The following is a 25,363-nucleotide window of genomic DNA, read 5'->3' on the forward strand; positions in this document are numbered from 1 at the left end:
AATTTGTTCTAAAACCAACTTTATATTATTCTATAGACAACACAAACTTTTGTTTATGGTTTACGTTCCTTTACATGGTAGCGGGTACAGAAATATTTCCTTATTTCTATTTAAGCAAAGTAGTTATTTTCATTCTAATAAAAATAGGAAAAATGTTTACAGATAAATTGTTTACTACATTTATTGCTTTATCAGTAAATAAAAAAATTGTTTACGAAAGCTTTAGTTATGAATTAGGAACGCTCATATGACATAAACGATAATCGGTAGTAATGAAACGTTCTTGAATGAAACATTTTTTTTTATTTTTAGGACATAGTAAATTATATTTCAATTGTAGGAGATGATTTATAAAATTACGTTTTATTTAATTTAAAGCGCCGACAATTTCGTTACAAGAAGTGAATATAAAATTACTGACATGTCATTGCTTTGTTTTAAGAGCAGGAAGTTTACGCCAAAAAGTGCGACTGCGCACTGGCCAAATTAGTAGGTAGTGTGAAAGAAAATGGCGATCAGCGAAAGGCGTCCGGAGTTAACGTGATGAAAAACATTGTTAAAAGCTCAATTACATAGTGTTATAGTTATTAATTGTGTCAGATGTAGATTAATTAAGTGTTAATGAATAGTGATTGTGTATAAAAATGGCTGCGAATATGTACAGAGTCGGCGGTAAGTAACAATAATTGGTTATTTTTGTTGAAGCTTCGCCGGTTCACCGCCAGCCGACTAGCGGTGCTTTGGTTTGATTGTCGTACCTTTATTAATTGCTTACATTAATTAGATCAGTGATGCTATCTTGATATTTACTTATAAATACATACAAATTCGCGGGTAAACTATGTTTATACCTGAATTAAACTTTTTTTATCCATAACTTGTATTTATTATACCAAATTTTAAATACCATGTTAGTAATGAACTTAGGTATCGTTATAATGGCTTGTGTATCTTTGTGCGTTCTCCAAGATGTACACATAACTACAAGCGTCGAATAAATATTGTAATTTAGTGTGGAAATAGTTTTGTTGAATATTGACATGAGATTTTAGGTTATATAAAGTGTTGTCAAAACATTTTTCGAAAGTATACGGTAACGAAGTGGAGAGTAGTAAAGGATTTTGGCGGGTGTAATTATATATCTACTCGATTGCGATAATTCATGTTCGCATATGGGCGCTTCGATGGTATAGTTGACGGCGTTGTGGCGGGGTCCCCGGGCACTTCATGTGCCGCGTTCGGCGGTCGCCGCGCCGAATGCTAATTAGCTCTTCCTTTTACATTACTTCCTATTTCTAAATGGCGTGTCATTGAGAACCCGCATTTTAACCATCCTAATTGTTTAGAGTATTTTTATTTACAAATAATATAATTCTCAATTTTCGTTTTCTCTATACAGTTTTCGTATCTTTCATTTCATAATGACCTTAAAATACCAACAAATAATTATTGTATCTAACAAAGAATTACTTGACCTACTCTGATCACCTTGAATTTTTTTCTAAAGCTTTGAGTTATTGTTTATCTAATATCTAATGACAAACAAAACATGATAGAAGGTTTGTAGTTAAATTTATAAAATAAAGCAGATTCTTTCAAGTACATAAACTATGTAATTTATTGGATTTTTATTCCCAAGATTATTTCTATGTAGCACATCATTAAATATGCCATAAGAGTATCATGCCTTTTTTTTTAAGAACAACAGTTAAAGACAAGATTAGTTTATAATCATACATAAGCATGTATAACCTTAATACCACTGAACTTTATCAAATGTAATGGCTTTGAGTAGTTGGTGAATGTAAAAAGGGTATTCCCAATTATTAGTAATTTTGTAAACAGGTACATAAGACTTCTGTTTACAAGAATGATAGTGAACTTACCCCTTCTATTATTTTGACTAAAGCATATCAGTCGAGAAACACTTAAAGAAAATATTTAGTCATGAGGGATTTATTTTATAAAATTTACAATAGTAGCTATTAATAATGGAAAACTCTAATTGTAAGGAATTATGAGATTATATTAATATCCATGATAGAATGTTTTAATATAAGATAATACATAGACTATATGCAAATCAAATATTTTACAAGCCTTAAAAAATATATTCATAAATTGCAACTGTTAACAAACAGCAACACAATATCTTCACACTTAATGTTCATTTTTGTAACCGAACTGGGTACTTTGAAGTTCAATCACCTTATTTTTTACTCCTCCCATATTCAAATGTTAGCTGTATCACTTGTCTTTGTTATTTTTTGTTTTGAATTATTATTTTACATTTCCTTTTTGCTGATAGAGGTTTTAGTTGCATATTTTTGAGTTGACAATATTTCATTTTTATACTATATTCTTAGGTATATTGCACGAGGTATTTTATTATGTCAAATGTTAATAATTATTATTATGATATTCTTTTTATAAAAGAAAAGTTACAATCTTGTATTTTTACAAAATATATTGGTATGTATATGTAACCTATTATTTTGTAAAACAGTTAGTAATATCCTTATAATAATTAAATTTATTTAAAATCATTTTAAAAGCCATGTCATGCTTTACTCTAACCTATTTTATGTACATAAAATGTATGTATAAACCAGACCGAATCCTGTTGTTTGGGGTCATGTATATACAAGTGATTGAAACTTGGTATGAAAACTTTAATGAAGCAAATGAATAGATCATTTGTCAGAAAAGGATTTAAAACATTTACAAATATTTAAGATCTTGCTATATAGTATTTTTCTATTGAAATGTGACAAGCCAATAACTTCTAGCAGTATAAAGCCTACAATAACAGATAGTAAACAATAGTTAATTTAAAAAAGGAGTAAATCAAATTTTTAAAGACTTTTCTTATTATATTTTCATGGCATTATGCATTATTTTTATACTTACAGACAAAAACTATACACACCCTTTTATAGCTCATAACTATAACAATCATTCTGTATATGTAAACAAACAAATTTTGTTCAAAGTATGTTTTATAAATTTAATGTGACAGTTATTTTATTTAATAATTCAGTCTTAAATTTGTATGTATATAGTAGTAATATAAAAATATCACATAAGGTGTCTCAAATACTCCTCTATTATTTTTAACACTTACAAAGACAGAGATACTTATATGTTTATATATAATCTAAGCATGAAATTTTAAAAATATTTTTAGCCTTAAAAATTTTTGTTCTTTTTTTTTCTCTATTTTGTTGCATGAAATAAAAGTTTGTAATACTTAATCCAAAATGTGGAAGATTGACTATGTATCTAGAGTTTATATATTCGTTCTTATGTTGTAATCTTGAATTTAAATATAACTAAGATAGTCAACAATAGCTACTTGTACAACAATATCTGATTTGTATATTATATTTAATGCTGCATGTAATGATTTTTACAAAAAAGTTGATTTTGGGAACATACACTATCGTTATAAACTATATGTACATTTTGTAATTTCATTTGAATTTAGGAGACATGATTATTGTGGCGGAGTTCAATGGCTAGCTGAGATTGGTTTTTAAAATTGTTTATTGATACACGAAGCACTTGCACACGTACTGGAAATACGCCAAACGCGTCCAAGGATAGTTGTTTCATGCTTTTAAATATAAGTATATTAGCTAATTAAGTGATTGCCCATAGGCATCAGTTACATATGTACATGTTGATAACAGCATTAGGTAACTCTTATCGCAAACGAACACGTCACCGGCTGTGTAGGAGAGTTCCGCTGTGGCGTCGGTTATAATTTGTCTGATGGAGTCTTGAGAACAGAAAAAAAAATGATTTTTATGGATTTCTCGTGCAATATAATGCTACCTTGGACATTTCATCATATCATATATCATGTATAGATGTAGTAAACCTAAACCTTTACCAAAAAAATATATATTTATTTATATCTTAAAATGTGGAGCAATAAGACTAAACTACGCACATATTAGTTAACTAGACGATTTTCTACAGTTTGTTCTTTATATGCCGACAATTTTAGCTGTTTTATAATTAATTAGGCATCTGTCCCGTGCAGTAAATATTGTTACATGTGTGCGCGCGCGTCGATTCCGTCAAACCGGCGGACGACTCCGAAGCGTTGCGCTCCCTTGACAAAACCGTTAGAAACGCTTTGAATTAACGAACGAGATATCGCGATCGTTTCCTGTACATTAGGCCGAACGCCGCAACGTGTTCGCATTACTGTTCACACCTTATTTATGGGCACAAATATATTGTGAAACCTTGAAAAAAAATTCGAATGAAAGAATACGAAACAGAATTTTTGAGTAGACAAATTTTTGAAAATATACAGGATGATTGGTTACATGGTGTGAATGTATAGCTTTATTGCTGTCAAATAACGTATGGTATACCCTATATAAAAATATATCTCTATCTGTACTTGCACACTGTACTGTCATAAGCCAGTCGCAATCCATTAGAAAAAAAATTTTTTTGGGAGATATCACTCTATACAGGGTTATTGGAAATAGATGTGAAACCTCCAAAGCATTTTCCGGGCAAATAAGCTATACATATACAACTTAAACCTTTTATACATTTAACCAATCGTCCTGTATGTCATACATTTGTCTTAATATTCTTTTTTACAGACAATTTTTTGACAAGACACAATTTCGTATGTTTGTACCACAGTCTGCGTAGATCGGCGTTTCCAAGTCGACCATATATTATTAATAAATTGTTTTGAGATGATAATCTTTAAATGAAATAATATGCTTTTCATCGCGTGACTTTCGAATTTAAACCACTTATAAAACATATTCAACTCTACATACAGTCACAATAATACCGGTACAAATTAACATATCAAAAATGAAATTAATGAAACACTTAAGGTTATTTATTGTTCTGCTGATAGCGCAACATACTTTCCGCGAGCTGGTTGGCGATGTCTAGTTATTTTGCCTATTTTTATTAAAATTGGTTTTGTCACTGTTTAATATTATCCACCCATTGAACACTTGTCAGAGGCGAAACGTCTAAATAATTCGTTAACAATGAAATTAATATGGAAAGCAAGTTTGTTATTATACCAATTTGTACATCGAAATCTACAGTAAATTTGTGTAGTACATACTAAGTAATGACGTCATAATGTTATTCTATATTGTAAATAAACTATTAGCCTGATTGAATTGTTAATAATATGTTTAGAGAATATAAGCACCAGCACAAATAGCTCTGATGATACAATTAAAGAAAAAAATATTTTTCAAATATATGTAATTTTAAAATGTAATGTTTTGTCAATCTGTCCTTTACGTTCCTAAGTAAATAATCCAATATTTAACCACGGCACACAATTCTGCCTCGCATTTTTAACACATGTAGCAGACAAAATAAAGATAGTTTACAAACAAGATAATTTTCAATAATACTCTGCGGTCAGTTGTAGAATAGGTTACGTGTTCACAGTACGTTTCATCTGCTGTAGGTAGTATCTCGAAGAGGGCAAAGTTTAGTCAGAAACGAAGCTTATTTGACAGCGTGGGTGTCGCGAGTTGTAGCGTTTTTTAAAGGCTTACAGAGCAAAACTCAGTTCTCGTTACAATCGTGGTTCAAGACTCCCTACTCGAGATCGTCTCAGATTCTCTCGAAATTATCATAAGACATTTTGGCTACTGTCTAAAATAGCAAAATTCGCTTTGTAAATTATCGATTTTGATGCATCTTCCAAATAACTGTAGCCCTGAGTCATTGAAGATAATACTTTTTTTAACGTTGAAAGCGCAAAGCAAACATTTATTGAAGTGAATGGACGGACCATTCGACTAAATTTAGTCTTCCCGAACGAAGTTTGGCAAGAGTAGACACAATTTTTATTGAGATTCCTTGACGTTGGACAAAGGATTGTCATTATAAAAGTTATCTATCTCTTAACTTCATATCGATAAAAATCCATGTTCACGGGCGCTGGAATTACAGCACTCGGTAAACTGAACTCACGCCCATCAAGGGCAAGTAGACAGTCTGGCGGCGTTTGGCGCTATAAACTTTATTACGACCAAACAGCTCCTTGATCGCATTATAAACTGCATTTAGTCATTTTGTAACATCGCTTATAAATCAGGTGTCTTAAGAACTTTTTTACTCAGTATTAACAGAAACAAACTCTAAAGGATATCTCCAAAACTCTATCTGTGCCACCAATTCTACATAATCTGCTTAATGTTGTTAGCGTAATTAAATAAAATGAACATATGTTGATTACCAGTTCTGGTTAAATAGCTGCAAGTTCAGTTCGTAAAATGCTCGCGCAGGCCTTCTAAGAAATATTGCGTTTCGATTTTTCAGAAGCGACGTCGACCTCCGTTATAGCATAAACACTCTAGAAATTCGTTGTGTTAAAATAAAAATATATGTGTGATATAAAATAAAAGAATTAACGATGCATAATTCTTTTAAAACCGAGAACCGTGTACCTTTATGGTAATTAGTATATAAGAGTACGGCGTCTTTCCATATACGTGCGGCGCTATATTGTTAGTGTGGGATAACAAATAAATTGACGGCAAGTGGCCGGCCTGGCTTAGTCTGACAGGACCAGTTTATTGTTCGAAAACGTACTTAGGTATGCGACTTTCACCGATGGACGTCGGTGAGTCCGTAATTGCGAACCGTGGCGTCAAGCGTTCATTGTTGACCGAACGCGTTCTCAGCCTCTTCCAATGTCAAATGCTAATTTAAATCATCTGCACAGACTCTATAGTTAGTGCTTTTCTACACGATAATATTTTTAAACAGCCTTTGTGGTCTTACAAATTACAACTAATTACAATTGTTATAAGAAGAATAATGTGAATGGTGTCTTCAGCAAGTCGCCGTATAAATGTTTACCGCCGCTGCACAATCTAATGTCAAAATGCGCGCATTGGCATTATTGCCATTCGATACAAAAGACGACGTAGATCATGATCGACCTATAGCACGTCATATTTAAACTGTAATTTCACTAAATTACTGGGTAATTTTGACGTACCATCCTAAGGCTCAAGGTCATCGAGAAAGCAATGGAGAAAACGATGCTCAGAGCTACGCTGCTAGATACAATAAGAAATGAGGAATATCAGCAGAAAAATCGTGGTCACCGATGTAGCTCGAAACCCGGTCATGGTGATCATTGAGGGAGGGCTGGCTATACCCCAGTGCGAGTCTATCGGCTCGAAAAAGAAGAATTTTTAAGGACAGAAAAAACTTTCCATTTTGCTTGAATTTATTTAAGGACTTTTGATTGATTTTGGTTTCACCGTTGTTTACAAACTTAGAACTGTTTAATATCAACTGTCGTTTATAAATCGATGAAAACTCTGTAAAGTTCAAAATCGATTACATATGGCCGTTGAACTAACGTAGAACTATTGTTCATAGATTTTAATGTATGTATCTACTAGAATGTTTTACCTGATTGACGACTAATTAAATTGCATCATTATTATAAGCCGCCAGTATTTCGTCTACTAAATTATTTTCTCGTTCGCCGTTTTATATTATAACGACATCAAAACTAATATTGGATGTTTTTTAAGTATAATATTAAAATGTTATTTAACATATCATGGAGAACGTGAAAGTCCTGGTGACCTTTGGTCAGTGTAATAATGCAATGGCCAACTCCATTTTTACTTATAACTTACTTATAAATATATATGCATGTTTCGAATTGCACGCAAATGTTTTTTTATAGGACCAACTTATATTTTTTAATTTATTCAAAGGATTTTGACAGTATTATACTGTAGAACTACACCTATTACGGTAAATTAAAATAATTTTCAAATCTAAAGCACTTGAAGGTGTCCAGAATATTATAATTATCCAAAGTAACCTTAGAAAACTGCAATATTTTTAAAACAAATTATTTAGACACGTTTCCAGTTATTATAAGTAAGTTATGGATTTTTTTTATAACCAACATCACCTTGCGTCCGCTATTCTTACAATTGATCATTGGACTAATGTGTGTTCATTACTTATGTAAGTATTAGGCGACGACTTATCTCATTATTGATGTTTATTTTAATCATTCGATTAATAATGTGATTTCGAAATGTCGTCTTAAAATACATAAAGAAACCGATTCAGGATTTGATACTAATAGTTGATTTCCCTGTAGTTACAATTAAAAAGTCACCAAGAACGTATTTTTTTAATATTCAGAAATTGTCGATTTTTTTTTTCTAGTTACCAAACGCTTTTCAAATAAACTAATATTAAGATTTTTTGATTAATCAGTCGTAGTTAGTACTTATTTTTTGAATATTAAGTCTGCAGAGACAGATAATAAATTACAGTTAACTTTAATATGTACTAAAAAATTTGGATTTTGAAAACGCGTTTCTTACTTACGATATTTAATATTTATGATACTATTAATTTTTGGATAGGTATTAGTGGTATACCATAATTTGACAGAAAATGAGCTGACCAAAGTTTTTACCTATGTATTTGAAGTTTGTGATTAAGTAAAAGTTAGTAGTAAATAACTCAAATGTAAAATTCATGATAATTCAAGCAGTACATTGAACATCATCTAAGGTCTAATCGATTTGTTCATAACTTCATTAGTTACACGCCTACTCGCCGTCAATTATTCGCTTCACTTGTAAGATTGCACCGCATGCGTTGTCTAATGTGCACTCTACATGACAAACGTCCGGCGATATCACTATATAAGGAATTAGTACTGGTGAACTTAGTTTAAGCGGGAAAGAATTAATTGCTATATTCACTTTATTTGTTGTTATATTGCCGAAATCGACAGCGCTTTGATGACTATCAATATGTAGATATCATTACATTGCCGAAATTTATTTATTAGGATTACAAACTTCTCTAGAATGGAGGAGTCATAAATCAAATGTGAAAAAATCAAATTTACTGGTAATATTGAAAATGATTAATACATTTATATTCATTAAAACGAATCATCAAATGTGTTGCAAAACTAAAAACTCTAGAACTATTCAGCTATTTGTTGTATTTTTTCATATTTAAAAGGGAAAATAGCGGGGAAACTAGCGAAAACAACACTATTTTCCCATAAAAACCGGAGAGTAAACTAAAATACCTGTCCCAAAACATCAAGCCATAGAGTGTCCACTGTTCCCCATAGATTTCCAATAACAATGATTTCAAGTTGCCTTTTCGACGGCATTAACAACATCATCTGGTGATCATGAAGGTGAACAGATCAGGCAGGCGTCTGTGGTCTTCACTCCATAACTAGAATGTAATCAATATATATTGTTCTATAATTATTGCAATGAAAGTACAATCAAAATATCAAAAAATCTTACAGAAAAAGAGCGAAAATTAAATTCAATGCGTAAAACGTTTTTTTTTTCTATCGGCGCAGGAGTATAACAATATTAATAGAAAGTTTATTTATGATCTATAATTATGGTTATTTACTTAGGACACTTGTACTGTTTATCACGTTATTGCAAATCGTTGCGCTATGTTATAAATCGGTGCCGGCAATATTCGTTAAGTGAAAATTTTTAAGTGTTTAAATATTTGTCATTTATTAGTTTTCCATCGATTCGCCAGCATTTATTTAACTTGCGTAGCGTTGGCTTTAATTGAAATATCCAACATGTGGTTGCGGCTTGAAAAGTATTTGATTCTGTCGATGTACTTTCAACACTTTATAATTTAATTTGACCGCAATTTTGACAGCTTACCGGCACAATGCGGTATTGTATATAACCGCAGCAAATGCACATTAAACGACATTACCGACCCGATATCCAAAAGAAATTATATTAATTAAGCTCTTTCAAATTTCTATTACATTGTCATCACCTTTTGTCTAGTCTTGTAAGGCTGGTTTCCGCAATCAAGCGACTCTACACTTATTTGATTTCAAGGTTGGCTTTACCCCATGATGTCGCTGGCGATCTCTATGAACCGAGATGGGTGACCATGTAAGTTGCGCTTCCCCGGATACTGGAGTTGTGTGCATGTTCTGCACACAAAACTATCTGTAATACCCGAAGTAAACAGAAGTTTGTTATGAAGACCATAACAAATTAAGATCCACGCAGTCGGGGTCGCGATAGCCGGCAACTTATGGCAGGCATTTTATATCCAACGCATCAACTTCGTTACGCAGAAAAGATAGTCGTTTATATATAACAATACTAATTCTTGCTTCTTTCTCTTAAGTCAAAACGCAAAATAAACGCTATCTAGGTATATAGGTCGGCTAGGCGTTGACAGCGTACAACACCGCAAGATACGGCGGCTGTGGTGCGTTGTGTAGGGTGAGTGATGAGCCGACGTTCCTTACTTATCAAGCAGATATTTTACCTTTCTTTCGTTATAATGTATCGATTATGCTGGCCCCCTATTCAAAAGATTGTAAAAGTCGTAAATATTTATCAGAACTCTCGTATTACTATTACAAAAGTCAGTAAACACTCATAATATAATTGCGATACTATAACAAAATAAATGTATATATGGGACGTACTCTAGTTATACAAAAATTTCTTCCAATAGATATCACTTGCTCGTGCCTGGAATAAGTTTTCCCTGGGTGCTATCAGAACGTAATATTGAATCTGCTTTTATTTGCACCATCCCGGAAGTTAAAAGTAAATTGGAATGGATTCTCTTTTTATACAAGATGGCTGTGAAACCTACTAGACGGAAAAGTGTTTTTGTTTAATATCGATACAAAAGCCAGATGAATCATCATGCTCACTTTTATTTATTTCGCACTTTATATGTTAAATATAAAAAGGCATTGTCCATCAGCCATCCCAGAGATGAACAGAAATAACCGATAGGCATAGTCAATTTTAAAAGTACACGGAAAGTAAAATGCATACTTAATAGATGCCGTGGGCGAACAAAAATAATCGACATAGCTCAGCGGATTGGCAATCTAATGTGGTAGTGAACAGCTCACGTAGAGTGCAGTACAGATGAAAGCTGGGGCTTTTAGATTCAGGAGTTGAGAATACAAACCGGCAAGCACAGCGTTCACTCATAAGGTTGATAGACGACCTTGTTAAAATTATGCCGTTGTTGTTTCTATATATACATCCAAAATCGTGAATGATAAATGCATCTTTGTTCATTCAAAAAAAAATCGAAGTATTGAGATGAGTAAGTGCTTCAAGAGCTCTTTAACATCAATTTTCAAAGTTTATACCTAAATAAAAAGTCAAGCTACGGCTTACTTTTATCGACCCCGAGTCGAGTTCTTAATGAACATCTTTACTCAAATGTTCGACCCATAAAAGACGTTTGTGACATGTCTCTTGCAAAAGTCATTATGGACATCATCGCGACATCGATTTGTCACCAAACAGTATCTGAACTAATAATGTTAGGATACGTTCTAATGCCTCGAGAAGTCTAGGTTATGGCTCAGCAAATCATTGTTTCCAATGTCATCCATCAACGCACTGTTTCGTGTATAGCTTAGGTTTTTTTTCAGCGTTTTTCACATCGTTACCGTAACTTGTTTTACTCGCATTCACCGATAAAGTAGGCTTGAGGCTAAAGAGCGTAGAAAGCGTTTAGACCAGTATGGATTTTAGATAGAAAGAGCCTCCACTTGGGTCACTACATATTATTTTCATTATTAGATTAGGAGATTGCTGAACTTTTAATTCACTTGGGCAAACGCTACATGGGGGACAGCTTGGGCTGTCACTCAGTATGTGTTTAGCATTCCAACGCAAGGGCGCCCGAGGAGACCGAACTTAGACTTGATAGATCTAATGCTTGGCTATCATTGCTAACACTTTAGGAGCATAGTACCTATTAACAGGTGAACGCTATTTCCTCCTCACCGTGTTTTATAAACATCATATTATAAAAGTAAGTTTTATAAAAGCTCGTAAAATATCAACATAAAATACTACAAATTTAAGTCCTTTTATTCCTGTATTGTAATGAGCTGTATTTTCAGTGGCGCAAATTATTTTATTCAGTCGTCGCCGCTGCAGGCGACCAATGTTTCTTTAAACAATAGTTTTTCATGTTCCTAATTTTAATCTGAATTCGACTCGGGGGCTCGATAAGGTGGTCTCTGGAAAGTGAAGTGTTTTCAAAAAAGTATTGTTATGGGGCGGATTCTCTAATATGTAAAAGACAAAAAAGTATTTAGATTAGCCTATTTAGTTATTTAATTCAGTATAAATGCGAGTAGTTAAGTTACGACCAAATATCATCATCATTTCTGACGTATGACGTCCACCGCTGGACATTGGCCTTTCCCTCAGTATTACAAGAAATGTGACGTGAGAACAACTACAAAACGCTCTTGTAAAGATTTATAAGTCCAGCTTACGCTTAACATTGTTAAAAACTTGGTGTTTCATGAATAATGACACCGTTGACTAACATCAAATTTGAAGTAATGAGCCTTCCCATTACTTCAACTTTTGCTTGTAATTGTAAGCACGTGTCCATTTTATTTATCAGCTTTAATAAAAGAGTCCGCTGCGATATTCCATGACAATCTGGTCACAGAGCAGATGTAGTGTTTAATTTACACTATCTCGCCAATCGTAGAAAATCTAGGTTTTTAGTTACTAGAGATGTCTTTAATCCTTCCTTGTCGGTTCAATGTGTTGCCATGCGATTATTACTAACAATCTTAATATTTCGGCCGATTTATTTTCCTCAGTGATCTCTTAATCCAAATATCTTATTATTTGTTCACTTCCACGCAACTTGTATAAATTGTTTTTACCATTTATAATTGTTTATTTGTAATACGAGTACTTTAGAAAAATTATTATTTATGTCTTTCATTAAAAGTAGATGCTAAAAATTTGACTAAGGGACACACAGTATTACATGATGTAGACACACGAAGTGAAAAGACGACCTTGTTAAGGTAGTCGGAAGACGCATGATCCAGGCCGCTTTCAACTGGTCCTATTGCATATCTATGGAGTAGGACTATGTCCGGCAGTGGGCGTCCTGTCGTGTTGACAAGAAGATGATGAAAGGGCACATTTTCTTGTAACTACCATTTCGCAGTGTACCATAATAGTGTTTAAGCTTTATTTCAATTTATAATTATGTAATTATAAAAAGCAAAATAATGTTGCAGATTAATATGCTAAAATAAAGTAGTGATAAAGCACATATGATTTGACCTTTAAATAGTCGATACGTATGATCTTCGGTTTTATAATTAGGAAATCGAGGTTAAGAGTTCCCAGAGGAAAACCAATCACTCACCGCCCTCCAGTGACGTGTCCAATCTAAATTTACAATACACTTAGTTATTGACGTGATCCAAAAATACCAGCGGTCTTGGCAGAACTGAACGGGCGTTAACATCGCTATCAGCCGCATAATGCCCAAACTTACGCGTGCCCGGGTTGCCTCTCGGTACATCTCTATAGCCATCTGCATAGATTCTTGCGTCGCGCTCACATCTGTCTGCTTGAGTGTGTACGTGTGTGTCAGCGGCGCATTGTATAGTGCTCGCGTATACATGTTGTTCTTACAGTCGCTAGGTCGCTAAGCGTCGCTACTCTATATTTTACCAGTCGGTATAGCAGTACGAGCTTAACAATCCGTATGTATTTCAATAGTCACATTTTTATTTTATCTGTCAACATCCAGTTTTCGCAACTAGTGTAAAGATTTCGTATAATTCATATTTAAACAAACTTCTGTAAATTTATATTTTATAAAATTGACGAGTAAAACTCGTAAGTGCAGTGAAAATTATGAGGACCATTAAATATAATTATCATTTTTTTTTCTTACCTCATATTCTTCTGTATTAATGAGTGTATAATACTATATAATTTAAATCTTTTGACGAACTTGTAGTTTTCTGTTGCAAGAATTAATTATAATCTGCGATATTTTTTAAAGTTAATTTGGATTTTACTTTGACCTACATTGGTCCAAAACTAAATTAAGAAACTTTATCGTGGTGTAATATTTTATATTAGTTGTGAATGAATCTTCTTGTCGAGCCATATGAAACTATTGCAAAAGAATCTTGTAAAGACACGTTGCTGTAGTGTTACAGTACCGGCTTGATCTTACATCTAATTTTAGAACAATTTTATAAATTATATTTAAACACAGATACGTTTTTTTAAAATTGATTCAGAATTCATTTGCTACGACAGAAGTAGAATATACTGAAAGAAACCGTAAAATTTATTTTTGTTATTTAAATATAGCTGTATGAAACGTAAACCAATGAAGGCCGTTTATTCAACACTGAGAGAACTGAACAGTGCGACGTCCGTGTCCACCTTAGCTGTGGGTTTTAACAAAGCGACCACCGAGGCATTGTCCGCGTCGCGTGTTATTTTATTGCACGTAACGGTAAGCCGCCATTTTCATCGGGCGTGTGATATGGACGCCATGGCGCGGTCGCGGACTGCCGCCGCACGTGCACCGCGCTTTGGCCCTCTCGTTCCTGATAGACGCTCCAGGCCCGTGCATATATTCTTCATCCTTTCCTAACACTTTAACTTAATTGCTTAAACTAAATCCTAACAAATTTTATTTCTTTATTTTCATTTTATTAACATTGTTATTTTTTATCATCATTATTACTGCCGTCCTCTGCCGGACATAGGTTTCCATCATCATTTCAGCCGTAAGACGTCTACTGATCTCTACATAGTACCTTTACATACATATTCAATAAGACCGGTAGGTAGCGGCATGTACAAGAAGCGTCTTTCGGTGACTTTAACAAAGTCGTTTATTTTGGACAACCCTAAATTCCGGTCCAATAACCGCTGCACAAAATTATTTGTAGAAAAAAGCACATTTTATATTGATCTTTGTATCAATTTAAAAACGTTTATTAACAACCATTAGAGCCATGACAATGCATGAAATATTTAATTATATTATCGATAAACTATTAACTTTCACTTTGGAAACAACTTAAATATATACCAGGCCCACAGCCTTTATAGTTAGTTCCTTCCACATACACAGCAATCGGGATTCCTCCTCTGTGTAAAATTTTGACTCAATAACATACATTGATAGTTTCTTGCACTACAAACGAGTTATCTAATAAAATTATAAACATCATCTACTCATTGATAGAAATTTAAATTTATGAGCCATTAAACGTATTATGTTAGATTATATTAGTGTAGTGGGTTTTGGATGCAAATGTGTCTACAGGTGTATCGCTTTTATTATAAAGACATAGTATGCTGTTAGCGAAGTATTCTTAGGTTTAAATAAGCTAAAACCAAAACTATTATTTAGCAGTGAGAGAGGAGGCCAACAGCCGTGCGTACTGTGCGAATCTGTAAATCTTAACACGTTATGTGCCACGGCAATTTTTGAAGATTTTCCATTCAAGCCGCGTGGGGCGTATACGACCCACACTTTAAAAATTAAAAAAAGTCGTTTAAGACATATGCTATACACTATTCAATACTGCAAAGCTATAATTAGCGGGAAAATGTTATAAATTTTAATATGCATTACGCATGCGCACACGTGATGTGAAGTTATCTATATTCGACCCTACAATTCATTTGTTTAATAATCCTTTGTTTTTCATTGAGAACTGCAAATGGCCTGAACGGAAAGTGCAGCGGGGCCCGTATACTCCCCGTATGGCATGGAATGTGTTAATACATTAATTATTTGTTTATAGTTTTCATTACTAAACAAACAACGGCATTAACAAAACTATCTATGACGAGGTTTCGTCTAATGATGACGCAATTAGACAGCTTCGTCCTCTTAGGGCTAAAACTTACTATGACCTGACATTAGAAAGCAGAGTTCAATGGAAGCTGTCTCCTGATGTACTTGCTAGGACAAAGTCATAGTCGTCTGAATCTTTTATATGTCCAACAGCTGTTCTTAGTGGTGTGGTGTTGTCATAATAATAATAAACTTCTGATACGTCGTAAAACCAGGACGTTATCATCTTTTCACAAAAATTCGCATTTTTTTCTCATTTGACAATACTTTTGCCAGTTTTGAACCCATATATATATAATGAGTTTTATTAATAGGCTGTCATTAAAATAAGCTACAGTAATGTTTGAAGAAAAAATTTCTGCTCCCCTAACCATTCGGTGTAACGTTTGTACAGTCACTATCGTTTAAATCTTGAAGTCTTTAAAGGAAAAGTAAGGGGAAAGGAGAGGGTACTTGAAAAAAAAATCATTTATTCAAAATTAAAACTTTTAACAGAACTCTTATTGATCGTCAACTTATTTATTTTTGTTTATATTTATTTTTAACTACTCTTTTTTTTTAAATACCCTTTTTCGCCACGTGTTATAAAGAAAAAGCAAAATAAAAATCCACAATAACAATTAGAATATAAAATTGTCCCTTGAAGGTCGGAGAGTGCAAGTTTATTTAATAAAAGTTCTACTAAGACAACAAGACTTAGTAAATTTAAGAAGATTATCCAACAAAAACTTTCAAAAAGTTCATACACTGTAATAATTTAGTTGAAGGATTTTTAGGTTATAATAAAGCTTGAGAATGAATTGCTCTACTAATATATTAAATATATTGTAAAATTATCTACAAATTAACTTGTCAGATGTTGTGGTCTCATGATTAGTAGATTTCAGTTGACGTATGCCATTGACATGACATGCACACACAAAGGAGCTGTTCCGGCTGATTCCAGCTTGAATCGAATTGAGCGATCTTTGAATTTTATGTAATACTTTAATGAGAGTATATATATATATATTAGAACATTCGTAATTTAACCGAAACACTTTTGTCCACAGACTGCGTCTATTTCGAGACGTCGTCGACGTCTCCGTACCAAATCCGGCGGATAGAGGAACTGAACAAGACGGCATCGGGCAACGTGGAGGCAAAAGTCATGTGCTTCTACAGGCGGCGGGACCTGCCGAACCCTTTAATACAGTTAGCTGATAAGCATCAAAGTGAGTACCATCTCTTTAAACGAATTGTTTTTATTTCCTTTACTTTATACTATATGACAAAGATTACCCGGTTCGAGACAATTTCCTACATTATTGCATATGATTTTTAGGTTTTCTTATCTTGTAAACATAAATACTAATGATTACCAAGATAAATATAAAATTGTAGGTGTTTCCTCCACGTATGGTTTCTCGTAATTCGCAAAAAAAATACCAAGCATTTTGTAGTAATAAACTATTCAAGACATGCTGTAAACCTAGCTACGAGATTATTAATTAAAAGAAAAAATCCTATGTAGAGATCGGCCTTCCGTGTTACAGATTTTATTTATTTATCAGAACTAAAATTGTAGGCTAATGTGCGAGATCTGAACGGACGGTTTTTACTCCCTCGATTATTACTACGCTGCAGGAACTATACTTATTGGAATTATAAAGCTAGTGAGGGAATGTGTCAAGCCATTGAAATTAACATGGTGGAGATTCTTCTTGCTTCTTCTCCACAACTATAACACCTGGCCAAGCAGGAAATAGTCAAAAATGAAATAAATAAAAATAAGTTGATGATCAATAAGGGTTCTGTTAAAAGTTTCAAGATTGAATAAATGAATTTTATATTTATCTTTAGAGTGAAAACTAGGGTAACGTATTCATGAAACCTGGATTTCATTATATAGGGAGCATTTGAAGCAAATTTTATGACATAGACTAAATGCCAAACTACTCCCGTAAATTTTTCTTTTTTTTTTTTGTAGAATAGTAGTAAATGTACCATACTGAAACAAATTTTGCATACAACACCTGTGCTAAACACGTTTTCTATGATTGTTACTATTTATATCCAATGAGTGTGTAGGTCTCAAAGCGACCTTGTACCGATAAAACTACAACATAGTATCGATTTCCCGCACCAAATGAACTGATGTAACATGGAAGAGGGAGAACTAATTTCGTAAAATACTTCAATCTGCGAACGTTTCCGCGTAACACGGGCTCCACGGCGGCTTGATTCTTTTCTATAAATAGACGATTATACTGCATTAAGAATGGCGTCTACGAATTAATACACTGCGCGTATCCAGAACTTTCCGTACGTTCACGCAATTATCTGAATAGCGTACCAAAGTAACAACCTGTTTAAATGGTTTGTACAAAGAGTTTTCGATAATTATACTGTGAATATTCTTGAATTTTTATCTATTTATAAAATAAAACGATTTTATTCCAATGAAAATATTATAAAAACTCTTCATTGTTCCGTTATCACCCACGTATGGTATCTTTATTTATTGCTACTACATATCCACTTATTTAGTTGTTAATTTGAATTTTTGCTTTGAGGTATAGTTGTTAAATGTTTAAATTAGAACAAATATATGGGTATGTTATCACAGTATTAATTCCTCCGTGTACTGTCGGTTGTTCGCATATATTCATCAACTCTACAGTAATCATAAAAATTACCATCAATTCCTGGAATTCACAATGCAGTCACGCCTGTATGTAAATTTATAGCTGATCGTCGTTTCAAGAAATCGCTTACTCCAAGGCATAGGCATTCCCCAAAGATATCTACTGGGCATATACTTGCAGGCGGGTTGGCCATCGCAATGTGGTATTATGGTACATAGAGGGCGCTGCTGTCCATACTGTGGAAACTTGTGAGCAGCGCCAATCCTATACAATTAATGCACAAAGTATAAATTATACCAAATTGTATGCCAGGAATTAAACTCGGCACCTAAAATTGCATGTCAGTCTTCTATCGCTGGGATGGTGGATCCTCCCAGGCAAAAATTATAAATGAAATAAAATGATTTACCAAATCTAAATTATTATCAACTCTTCATTTTTAATACCAAGATTAGTCCGCTGGACGAAGCTGCGCCCTGTAATAGCTTGCACTATTTCATTAGTTAGAATTTCAATATTCTAGCAGAGGCACGTTAACCCTTGTATAGAATATATAGGCGGCTGTGTTTAATATTAATATCATAATGCTCTAGTTAATAATATGTTAAATTTAGATTATCGCTCGTGTCCCACCAAAATTGCACACCAAAATGTTAAATTTTTCCCTGGTCGTATCGACTTATAATTGATGAGCGGTGCTAGCGCAGCGGTAGAGGGTTGAGACTTGCGATCTTGGGTCGCGGCTTCGATTCCTGGGGTACAATTTACGTCAGAATTGTTAATATAATTCTTTTAAAACGTCAAAGAGGCTTAGTGCAAAACTCGAAAGTAGTTTTATATCCGTCCTATTTTTATATTTTGAAGTCGCGTGAAAGATTCTTACGGAGATGATAAATTGATAAGTTAAAATAAAAAAATGACACAATTTGAGTCAATTTGAGTTAGAATGTAATGAAACGAAAAATATCATGTACCGTATAGCATTACTATAAAAATATAATTACTTAATTACTAAGGCATTGCAATGTACAAGGTCGGAAACATGTTTAATAATTTAATATCAATAAACAAAGCGGTCAATCTGAATTATATTTTATTTAAGGAATTTTTCTACTGAACTGCGCCAGTGCGTCTGTAAGAGCAAGTGGTAATAAAAATCATACACCGCATGCTTTCATGTTAGGCATATCGTTAGTCCAGTAATGTTTGTAACTGCTGCGCCAGTTAAACCGGAGTACATTGTAGTTGGGCAGTAATTCCAAGCCCCGATTCAATTGCACCTCTGACGGGGGTGTCAACATTTGGTGAGAAATAATTTAGAGTAGATCAGCTCATAATTGTGTAATATTTAAGATATTCAAAATTAGTGATAAAGAATGTATCCGTATATGTATTGATCTGGATTAAACATTAAGCCCCGGTAACGTGGACTCGAATCTGAGGAGTTCGACGTCAGTTCGGCCGCGGCCAATCAGAGTGCGCAATGCAAATCACGTGGCCGGCACATATCACTTGTGATTGTCTAAATTTGAGTGGGGCCGATTATGGATTTTCTTTGTTTCCTATCGCCCGAGTGACTGTTATTTGATGATTTCGATTCTAGTGTAATTATAACAATTGTACGAAACATTAGCTCACCTGAAAATGGGGAGATTTACTTATTAATTTACTCTGGGCATTATCCTCTTTGTATCATTTATAATATTCACTTTTGTATGGCATTCGAAGAATATACCAAGAAGCCTAGAAGAGCCCAATTATGATAGAAAACATTTGTATCGAATCTATTTGGGCCCCCTTACAGTGGCACCCGTAAACTTAAAATACTTGTCTACGAGGGTATGAAACGGATCCTGCTCACAACTAAGTCTATTTTTTTTTGTAATTACCCTCACAAATACCCTTAATTCAATAATAATAAAACAATTCATCTAAAATTTATTGTAATTTAAAAAAAATCTTTGAAATTTAAGGATTTTTGGTTAAATAAACTATGTAAATTAATTACATGTTTATTCAGAGGCACAGAAGTTTATTGCAGACAAGTAAGTCATATTGAATATACCGACGTCTGATGAAACGTAGATAATCAGACGTTGCCTAATTACCTTGATGGCACACATCCCGATTCTTCTCATCGTTGCAAAATCAAACCCTAGTTGAATTGATAAAATTTTACATGTTCAACGTAACCACAAAGTTTAACAGATATCATATTGATTTAAAAGGTTCTATAGTTTCATACCTTCACTTCTTTAATACTTTTTATTATACCTTTGATCAATCATTCTGTGTATAAATTGTATAAATTATATTATAGACAAACCAGATATAAACGTATTATATTTTGTGAAATATCAGAGTATTTTAATACGAAACTAAATTTTTATAAAAACTGATAAATAGGAAATGATGACGGAGCACACAAAAAGACGATGCACTTTTACATGCTACAAAGATATATCGCAGATGTAAACTCTTTGAAATTTACAGTGAAGAACTGACTTTAGTATGTAAATAGATTCGTAACCCTTTTCAGATATCGGACAAAGGCAGCAAAGTAATGGCAAAGAATCTGAATGACATATCATTTGCTGTAACATTTGTTTGCGAGCGCCGTCATTAGGCCGCCCCGCGCGCGCCGAGCATCATTGCAATAGCATTTAGTGATCCTCATGTTAAATAACGAATGTATTCGCGGGGCGCCCGCCCTGGAGCTGTTCTTTACATCCTCAGCGGCGGCTTTAATCAATTCTAATTAAAACCGAAACATTCATCTCATCGACGTTCATCAGGCGACCGTCTACCTGAATAGCGTTATTTACTCACAACTTCGCAGACGAGGCCGCATGTGTGTGTATAGCTGTACGTCTTATTGTGTGAGTGCTTTGATTGTGTTGCATCGTGTAAACAATATGTTGCTTTTAGCTTTTGATGGTGTGCGTGCGATTTCAATGTAGGGCCCGGCAGTAATGTGTCGCTGGAGTAGGTTTATATTTAATTTTATAATATTGTTATTACTAGATGTGAAGGGCAATGGGGTCATATTCGTAGGTTAGCAGGGCTATTTATTAAAGTAATTTAGTATTAACATCTGTCTTACAATTAATGTTATTTTATTTAATTAAACTAATATTGCACTGTTATTACTTTTGAATTATATACAACAATTTATTATCTTAAAAAAGTATCAGTTTGCAATCAGATGTTGTAGGGCATTCAAAAAGTGGTACCAGAATAGATCGCAATTAAGAGAAATTATTATCCTTAAATGTTAATTTTAAAGAGGAATGAGGGTTATTAATTTTATTTGTATGTTTTTTTATGATAAAAACTATTATTACCCCCCAAATGTTCATGCTATTATTCTAAAAAAATATACACTATATTTACTCACTGAAATAACTTCTTATGTATATGAAAATCTGTTTTAACCAAAAAAAAAACTCCAAATATTGTTTAGAAAATATAAAAACAAATGGGTTTCTGAATGAAGTCGATAAAAAGCTAGAATACGCACAGTTGAACTTGTGTTTATCGAACACTAGCTGGTTAACTATCTTGATTACTGATCGTAAGCCTGTAATAGAAGAGGCCGGTTAGGTAGACTTTGCATATCGTGTTTTGAATCCAAAGCGACGTAGCTAATAAATTAAATATTGTTAAAAAAAATCTATGCAGTTCCGTAGTTATTGACGGATGGTATTGCAGACTATCATAAAAATCATTAGTAAACATATCTTGTTAAGTTATTTCGGACAAATTGCCAACCAATATGATTTGTTTCACCTGGGACGATTTACCATTACCCAGAAACCACAAATTTCGTCTTAACGAAATAAAGCGCCTGTGGTACTGAGTACGACGGTAGCGTGATAAGTACAAGATCGAAAAAAGCGTCTATCCCCAAATGATCTGAATAGTTAAAACGAGGTCCCCGGGGCGACTGGGACGGGGCCGCCGTCTCCGTTCGCATTCGATGGCGGGCGGCCGCGACCATGTTTACGCGCCCCGCTCCTCCCTCACCCTCCCCCGTCCCCTTTCCTGACCGACGCGCCCCGAAATTAACACACGATATTTGTCTTCAAGTATCCCGTGGCACCGAGATAACAAAAATCAAGCTGACTTGGTTTTAAAAAATTTTAATTTTGGTTTGTTTCTCGTAAAGCAATATGGTGAATTAGTTAATATATCACATATAAAGTATCTTAAGACCTGTAACAGACATAAAGTTAAAAATTAACTAAACAATATACACGCGTTGAGAAAATTGTGAGTCATTATTGTTACTTCGCTAGACAGATTGAAAAGCTGTGTTGACATTGACCACACGAGTACTTTGTGTTTTTTATCAATTTCAAAAGGTATACCTCATTATATATATATATATATATATATATATATATATATATATATATAAAAATCATTCCTCGTGTCTCTCATTTTTGAGTAACCTCTTAACTTTATTTATGGATATAAGATATATGAGAGGCTAACAATTATGTAACAGAATTCTAAACTTAAATGAATTTGTACATTTTGCTGTACAAATATTTGGATCGGACAATGCACCCGCAACGCATAGGAGCTTCCCATAATCTCTGCGACTGTTTGAGCTTTAAACATCACGTCGGCCTCCGTGGATGTGTAACGTACGTACGTGACGAATAAAACTCCACCGCGCGGCGTCACGGCGCGCCGGGAATCACAATGGATGTTTTTACGACCGCATCCGAAGCGGCGGACTTTACTTTCGCATAGGTGCGGCTTTTAATACATAATGACACTTATGTAACACATGTACACCATACTTCTTGTTGAGTAAGCTCTGTTTGAAGGACCTACATGAACAGCAAAGCCTCGTTATCCTCAACAGGTCAGTCTTATAACGTCTACTGCTGAACATACGCCTCTCTCCCTTAGATTTCCATTCTGCGGAGAAGACTGGCTTTATTGAACTTAATTTCATGCAAAGTATGAAGTAATTTATAATAAACTAATGCATATAATGTCATATAACACAATTATTTTTTGTTTGGCAAACCATTGGAGTCTACATTACTCTGTAACCTAATATCGAGAATGTATTACTTGAATTTGTATAAAAAAAATCTCTAACTGAATTTAACCACAGGGCATATTTAAGTTTAAAACGTTTAATTTTCTCATAAATAATGTGCATTGAACGAATAATTTAATATAAGACTCGAATTAAAATAAATTAAAACCAAAATATATTATAGAACACCGTAATCTTTTGTTTCTGTTTCCAATTTAAAACAAAGAGGCAGAGAGACATCAATACTCAGTGAGTCGCATTCTAAACTCCTTAACTAGATGCCCGGAACCCCCTCCCACCCCGCATACCCGGCGTGCCCGTATCGACCGTGGCGCCCTCATCTCGCAGGTACACGCAACACTTATCCTGGTTTTAATTGTCGCCACGCGCCGATGACCCGAGCTTCCAACTCCGATAGTTGTAGTGTCACTAACTATGCGGACTTTCCTGGGCCAGTCCTAAACTTTGCACCTGGAAGTCAGTTTCATAAAATATACAATGAGGAAATAGATAGCGAATGATCGAACTTTTTTGATGTTTCGCTCTTCGAAAAGGGTCATTAATTTTCATAAAATTACTTTTAACAATTAATAAGCTATTTTCAACATTTTACTTTTAGATTATCGCTAAATATATTTTAATCACTAGCTACACTAAAGCGTGTATTTGGAAATTTTATACCTTATTTTAAAATTATTTGTCCATTATTTATGATCCATCGTCAGAGCACCCTTACGGTTGCTGTCCGTAACCATGGCCGACCAACAGACACCCACCTAATTTGAATAATGTGTACTGGTCGAATTGTAATCCGCCATCTTCATTTTAACTTATCTAATTAATTAAAGCCTTCATCGTCGTTGAGGATTTCAATATGGCGCGTCTGGTTTTTTTGCTTTCGTATATAATCAGCGTTGCTTGTCAAAAAATACCTTTACAATTTAAATAAAAGTGCTCTTCATAGAGAATGTAACAGCATATTGCCATCTAATATATATATACACACACACACACACACATATATATATATATATATATATATATATATATATATATTCTGAAAATGCAACCGTCCTTTATGATTTTGCGATTTACTACCACTGGATATTTTTTTGCGTGCTATAAAGAGCCAATAGGAGGATCGATTGGAGCGTCAATATTCAAATTCAAAAATTGTGTTGCCATGAAATAATGTCGCTCTTTTGCTGAAATATGATTTAATTTTTTGATAAATCGTCATGAGTGTTTATCCAAAACCCTTTTCCTCCCTACCTTACTCTGTTCAATACTATAAGCTCTATCGTCTACTATTTTAATTCCTAAATTAAAACAATTTGTTGAAAATTGGTATAACAAACGCATAAACGATTTTACTTTTAAGTTTAAGTTTAATAATATATTTATATGTAAGTAAAACAATATTATGCCGCTTACTTGTCACATATACGCAGTATCACACATTTGTAAGCAAGCGGTTCGTTTGACAAGGCATCAGTTCGTTTGTAGCTACTCACATTTGCTCAGACGATTATTGCGCAAAGCTCGCCTATACAAGTCCTTTGGATTACTGCAACGTTTAACTTCGCCGAGGGTTTGCGCAACCGAGTAGGGAGAAGCGGTAGAAAGTAGTTACTGTAATTAACTTATCAAATCGCAAAAAAAAAAAAACAGATACGCACATACGTCAACTAAGGGATGTAATGCACAAACCTTTAAATTCTATGACAAAACATTACTAGTACTGCACTTATTAAAATGGCAACTATTATTCTATAGCCTGTTTTAGTTATAAGAGTAAAACCTTATAAGGTTGAATGTATATCTCCGTTGCGGCGATTAACGGTCAGCATACCTTTTCCAAAAATCTATAGTTACAGAAATAATAAATATAGTAATGATAATATATTAGGGAAAAACGTTTTTAAATTTGCATTATATCATATTAACATTAATTATA

General features: G+C 33.7%; 1 protein-coding gene across 1 annotated transcript in view; it reads left to right on the forward strand.

Moving 5' to 3' along the window:
- Positions 1 to 284: 284 nt before the first annotated feature.
- Positions 285 to 25,363, forward strand: part of MTA1-like (metastasis associated 1-like) — a 75,132-nt gene continuing 50,053 nt past the window's right edge. Inside the window, exons 1-2 of the mRNA XM_068763018.1 lie at positions 285 to 672; positions 16,773 to 16,934. Coding sequence (XP_068619119.1) covers positions 645 to 672; positions 16,773 to 16,934 — 190 coding nt within the window. The 5' untranslated portion in view covers positions 285 to 644. The remainder of the gene's footprint in view (positions 673 to 16,772; positions 16,935 to 25,363) is intronic.

This window comes from Battus philenor, unplaced genomic scaffold (genome assembly GCF_028537555.1).
Source record: "Battus philenor isolate CCGP_79_NKW_IND1 unplaced genomic scaffold, ilBatPhil1.0.hap1 SCAF_17, whole genome shotgun sequence".
NCBI classification, from domain to species: domain Eukaryota; kingdom Metazoa; phylum Arthropoda; class Insecta; order Lepidoptera; family Papilionidae; genus Battus; species Battus philenor.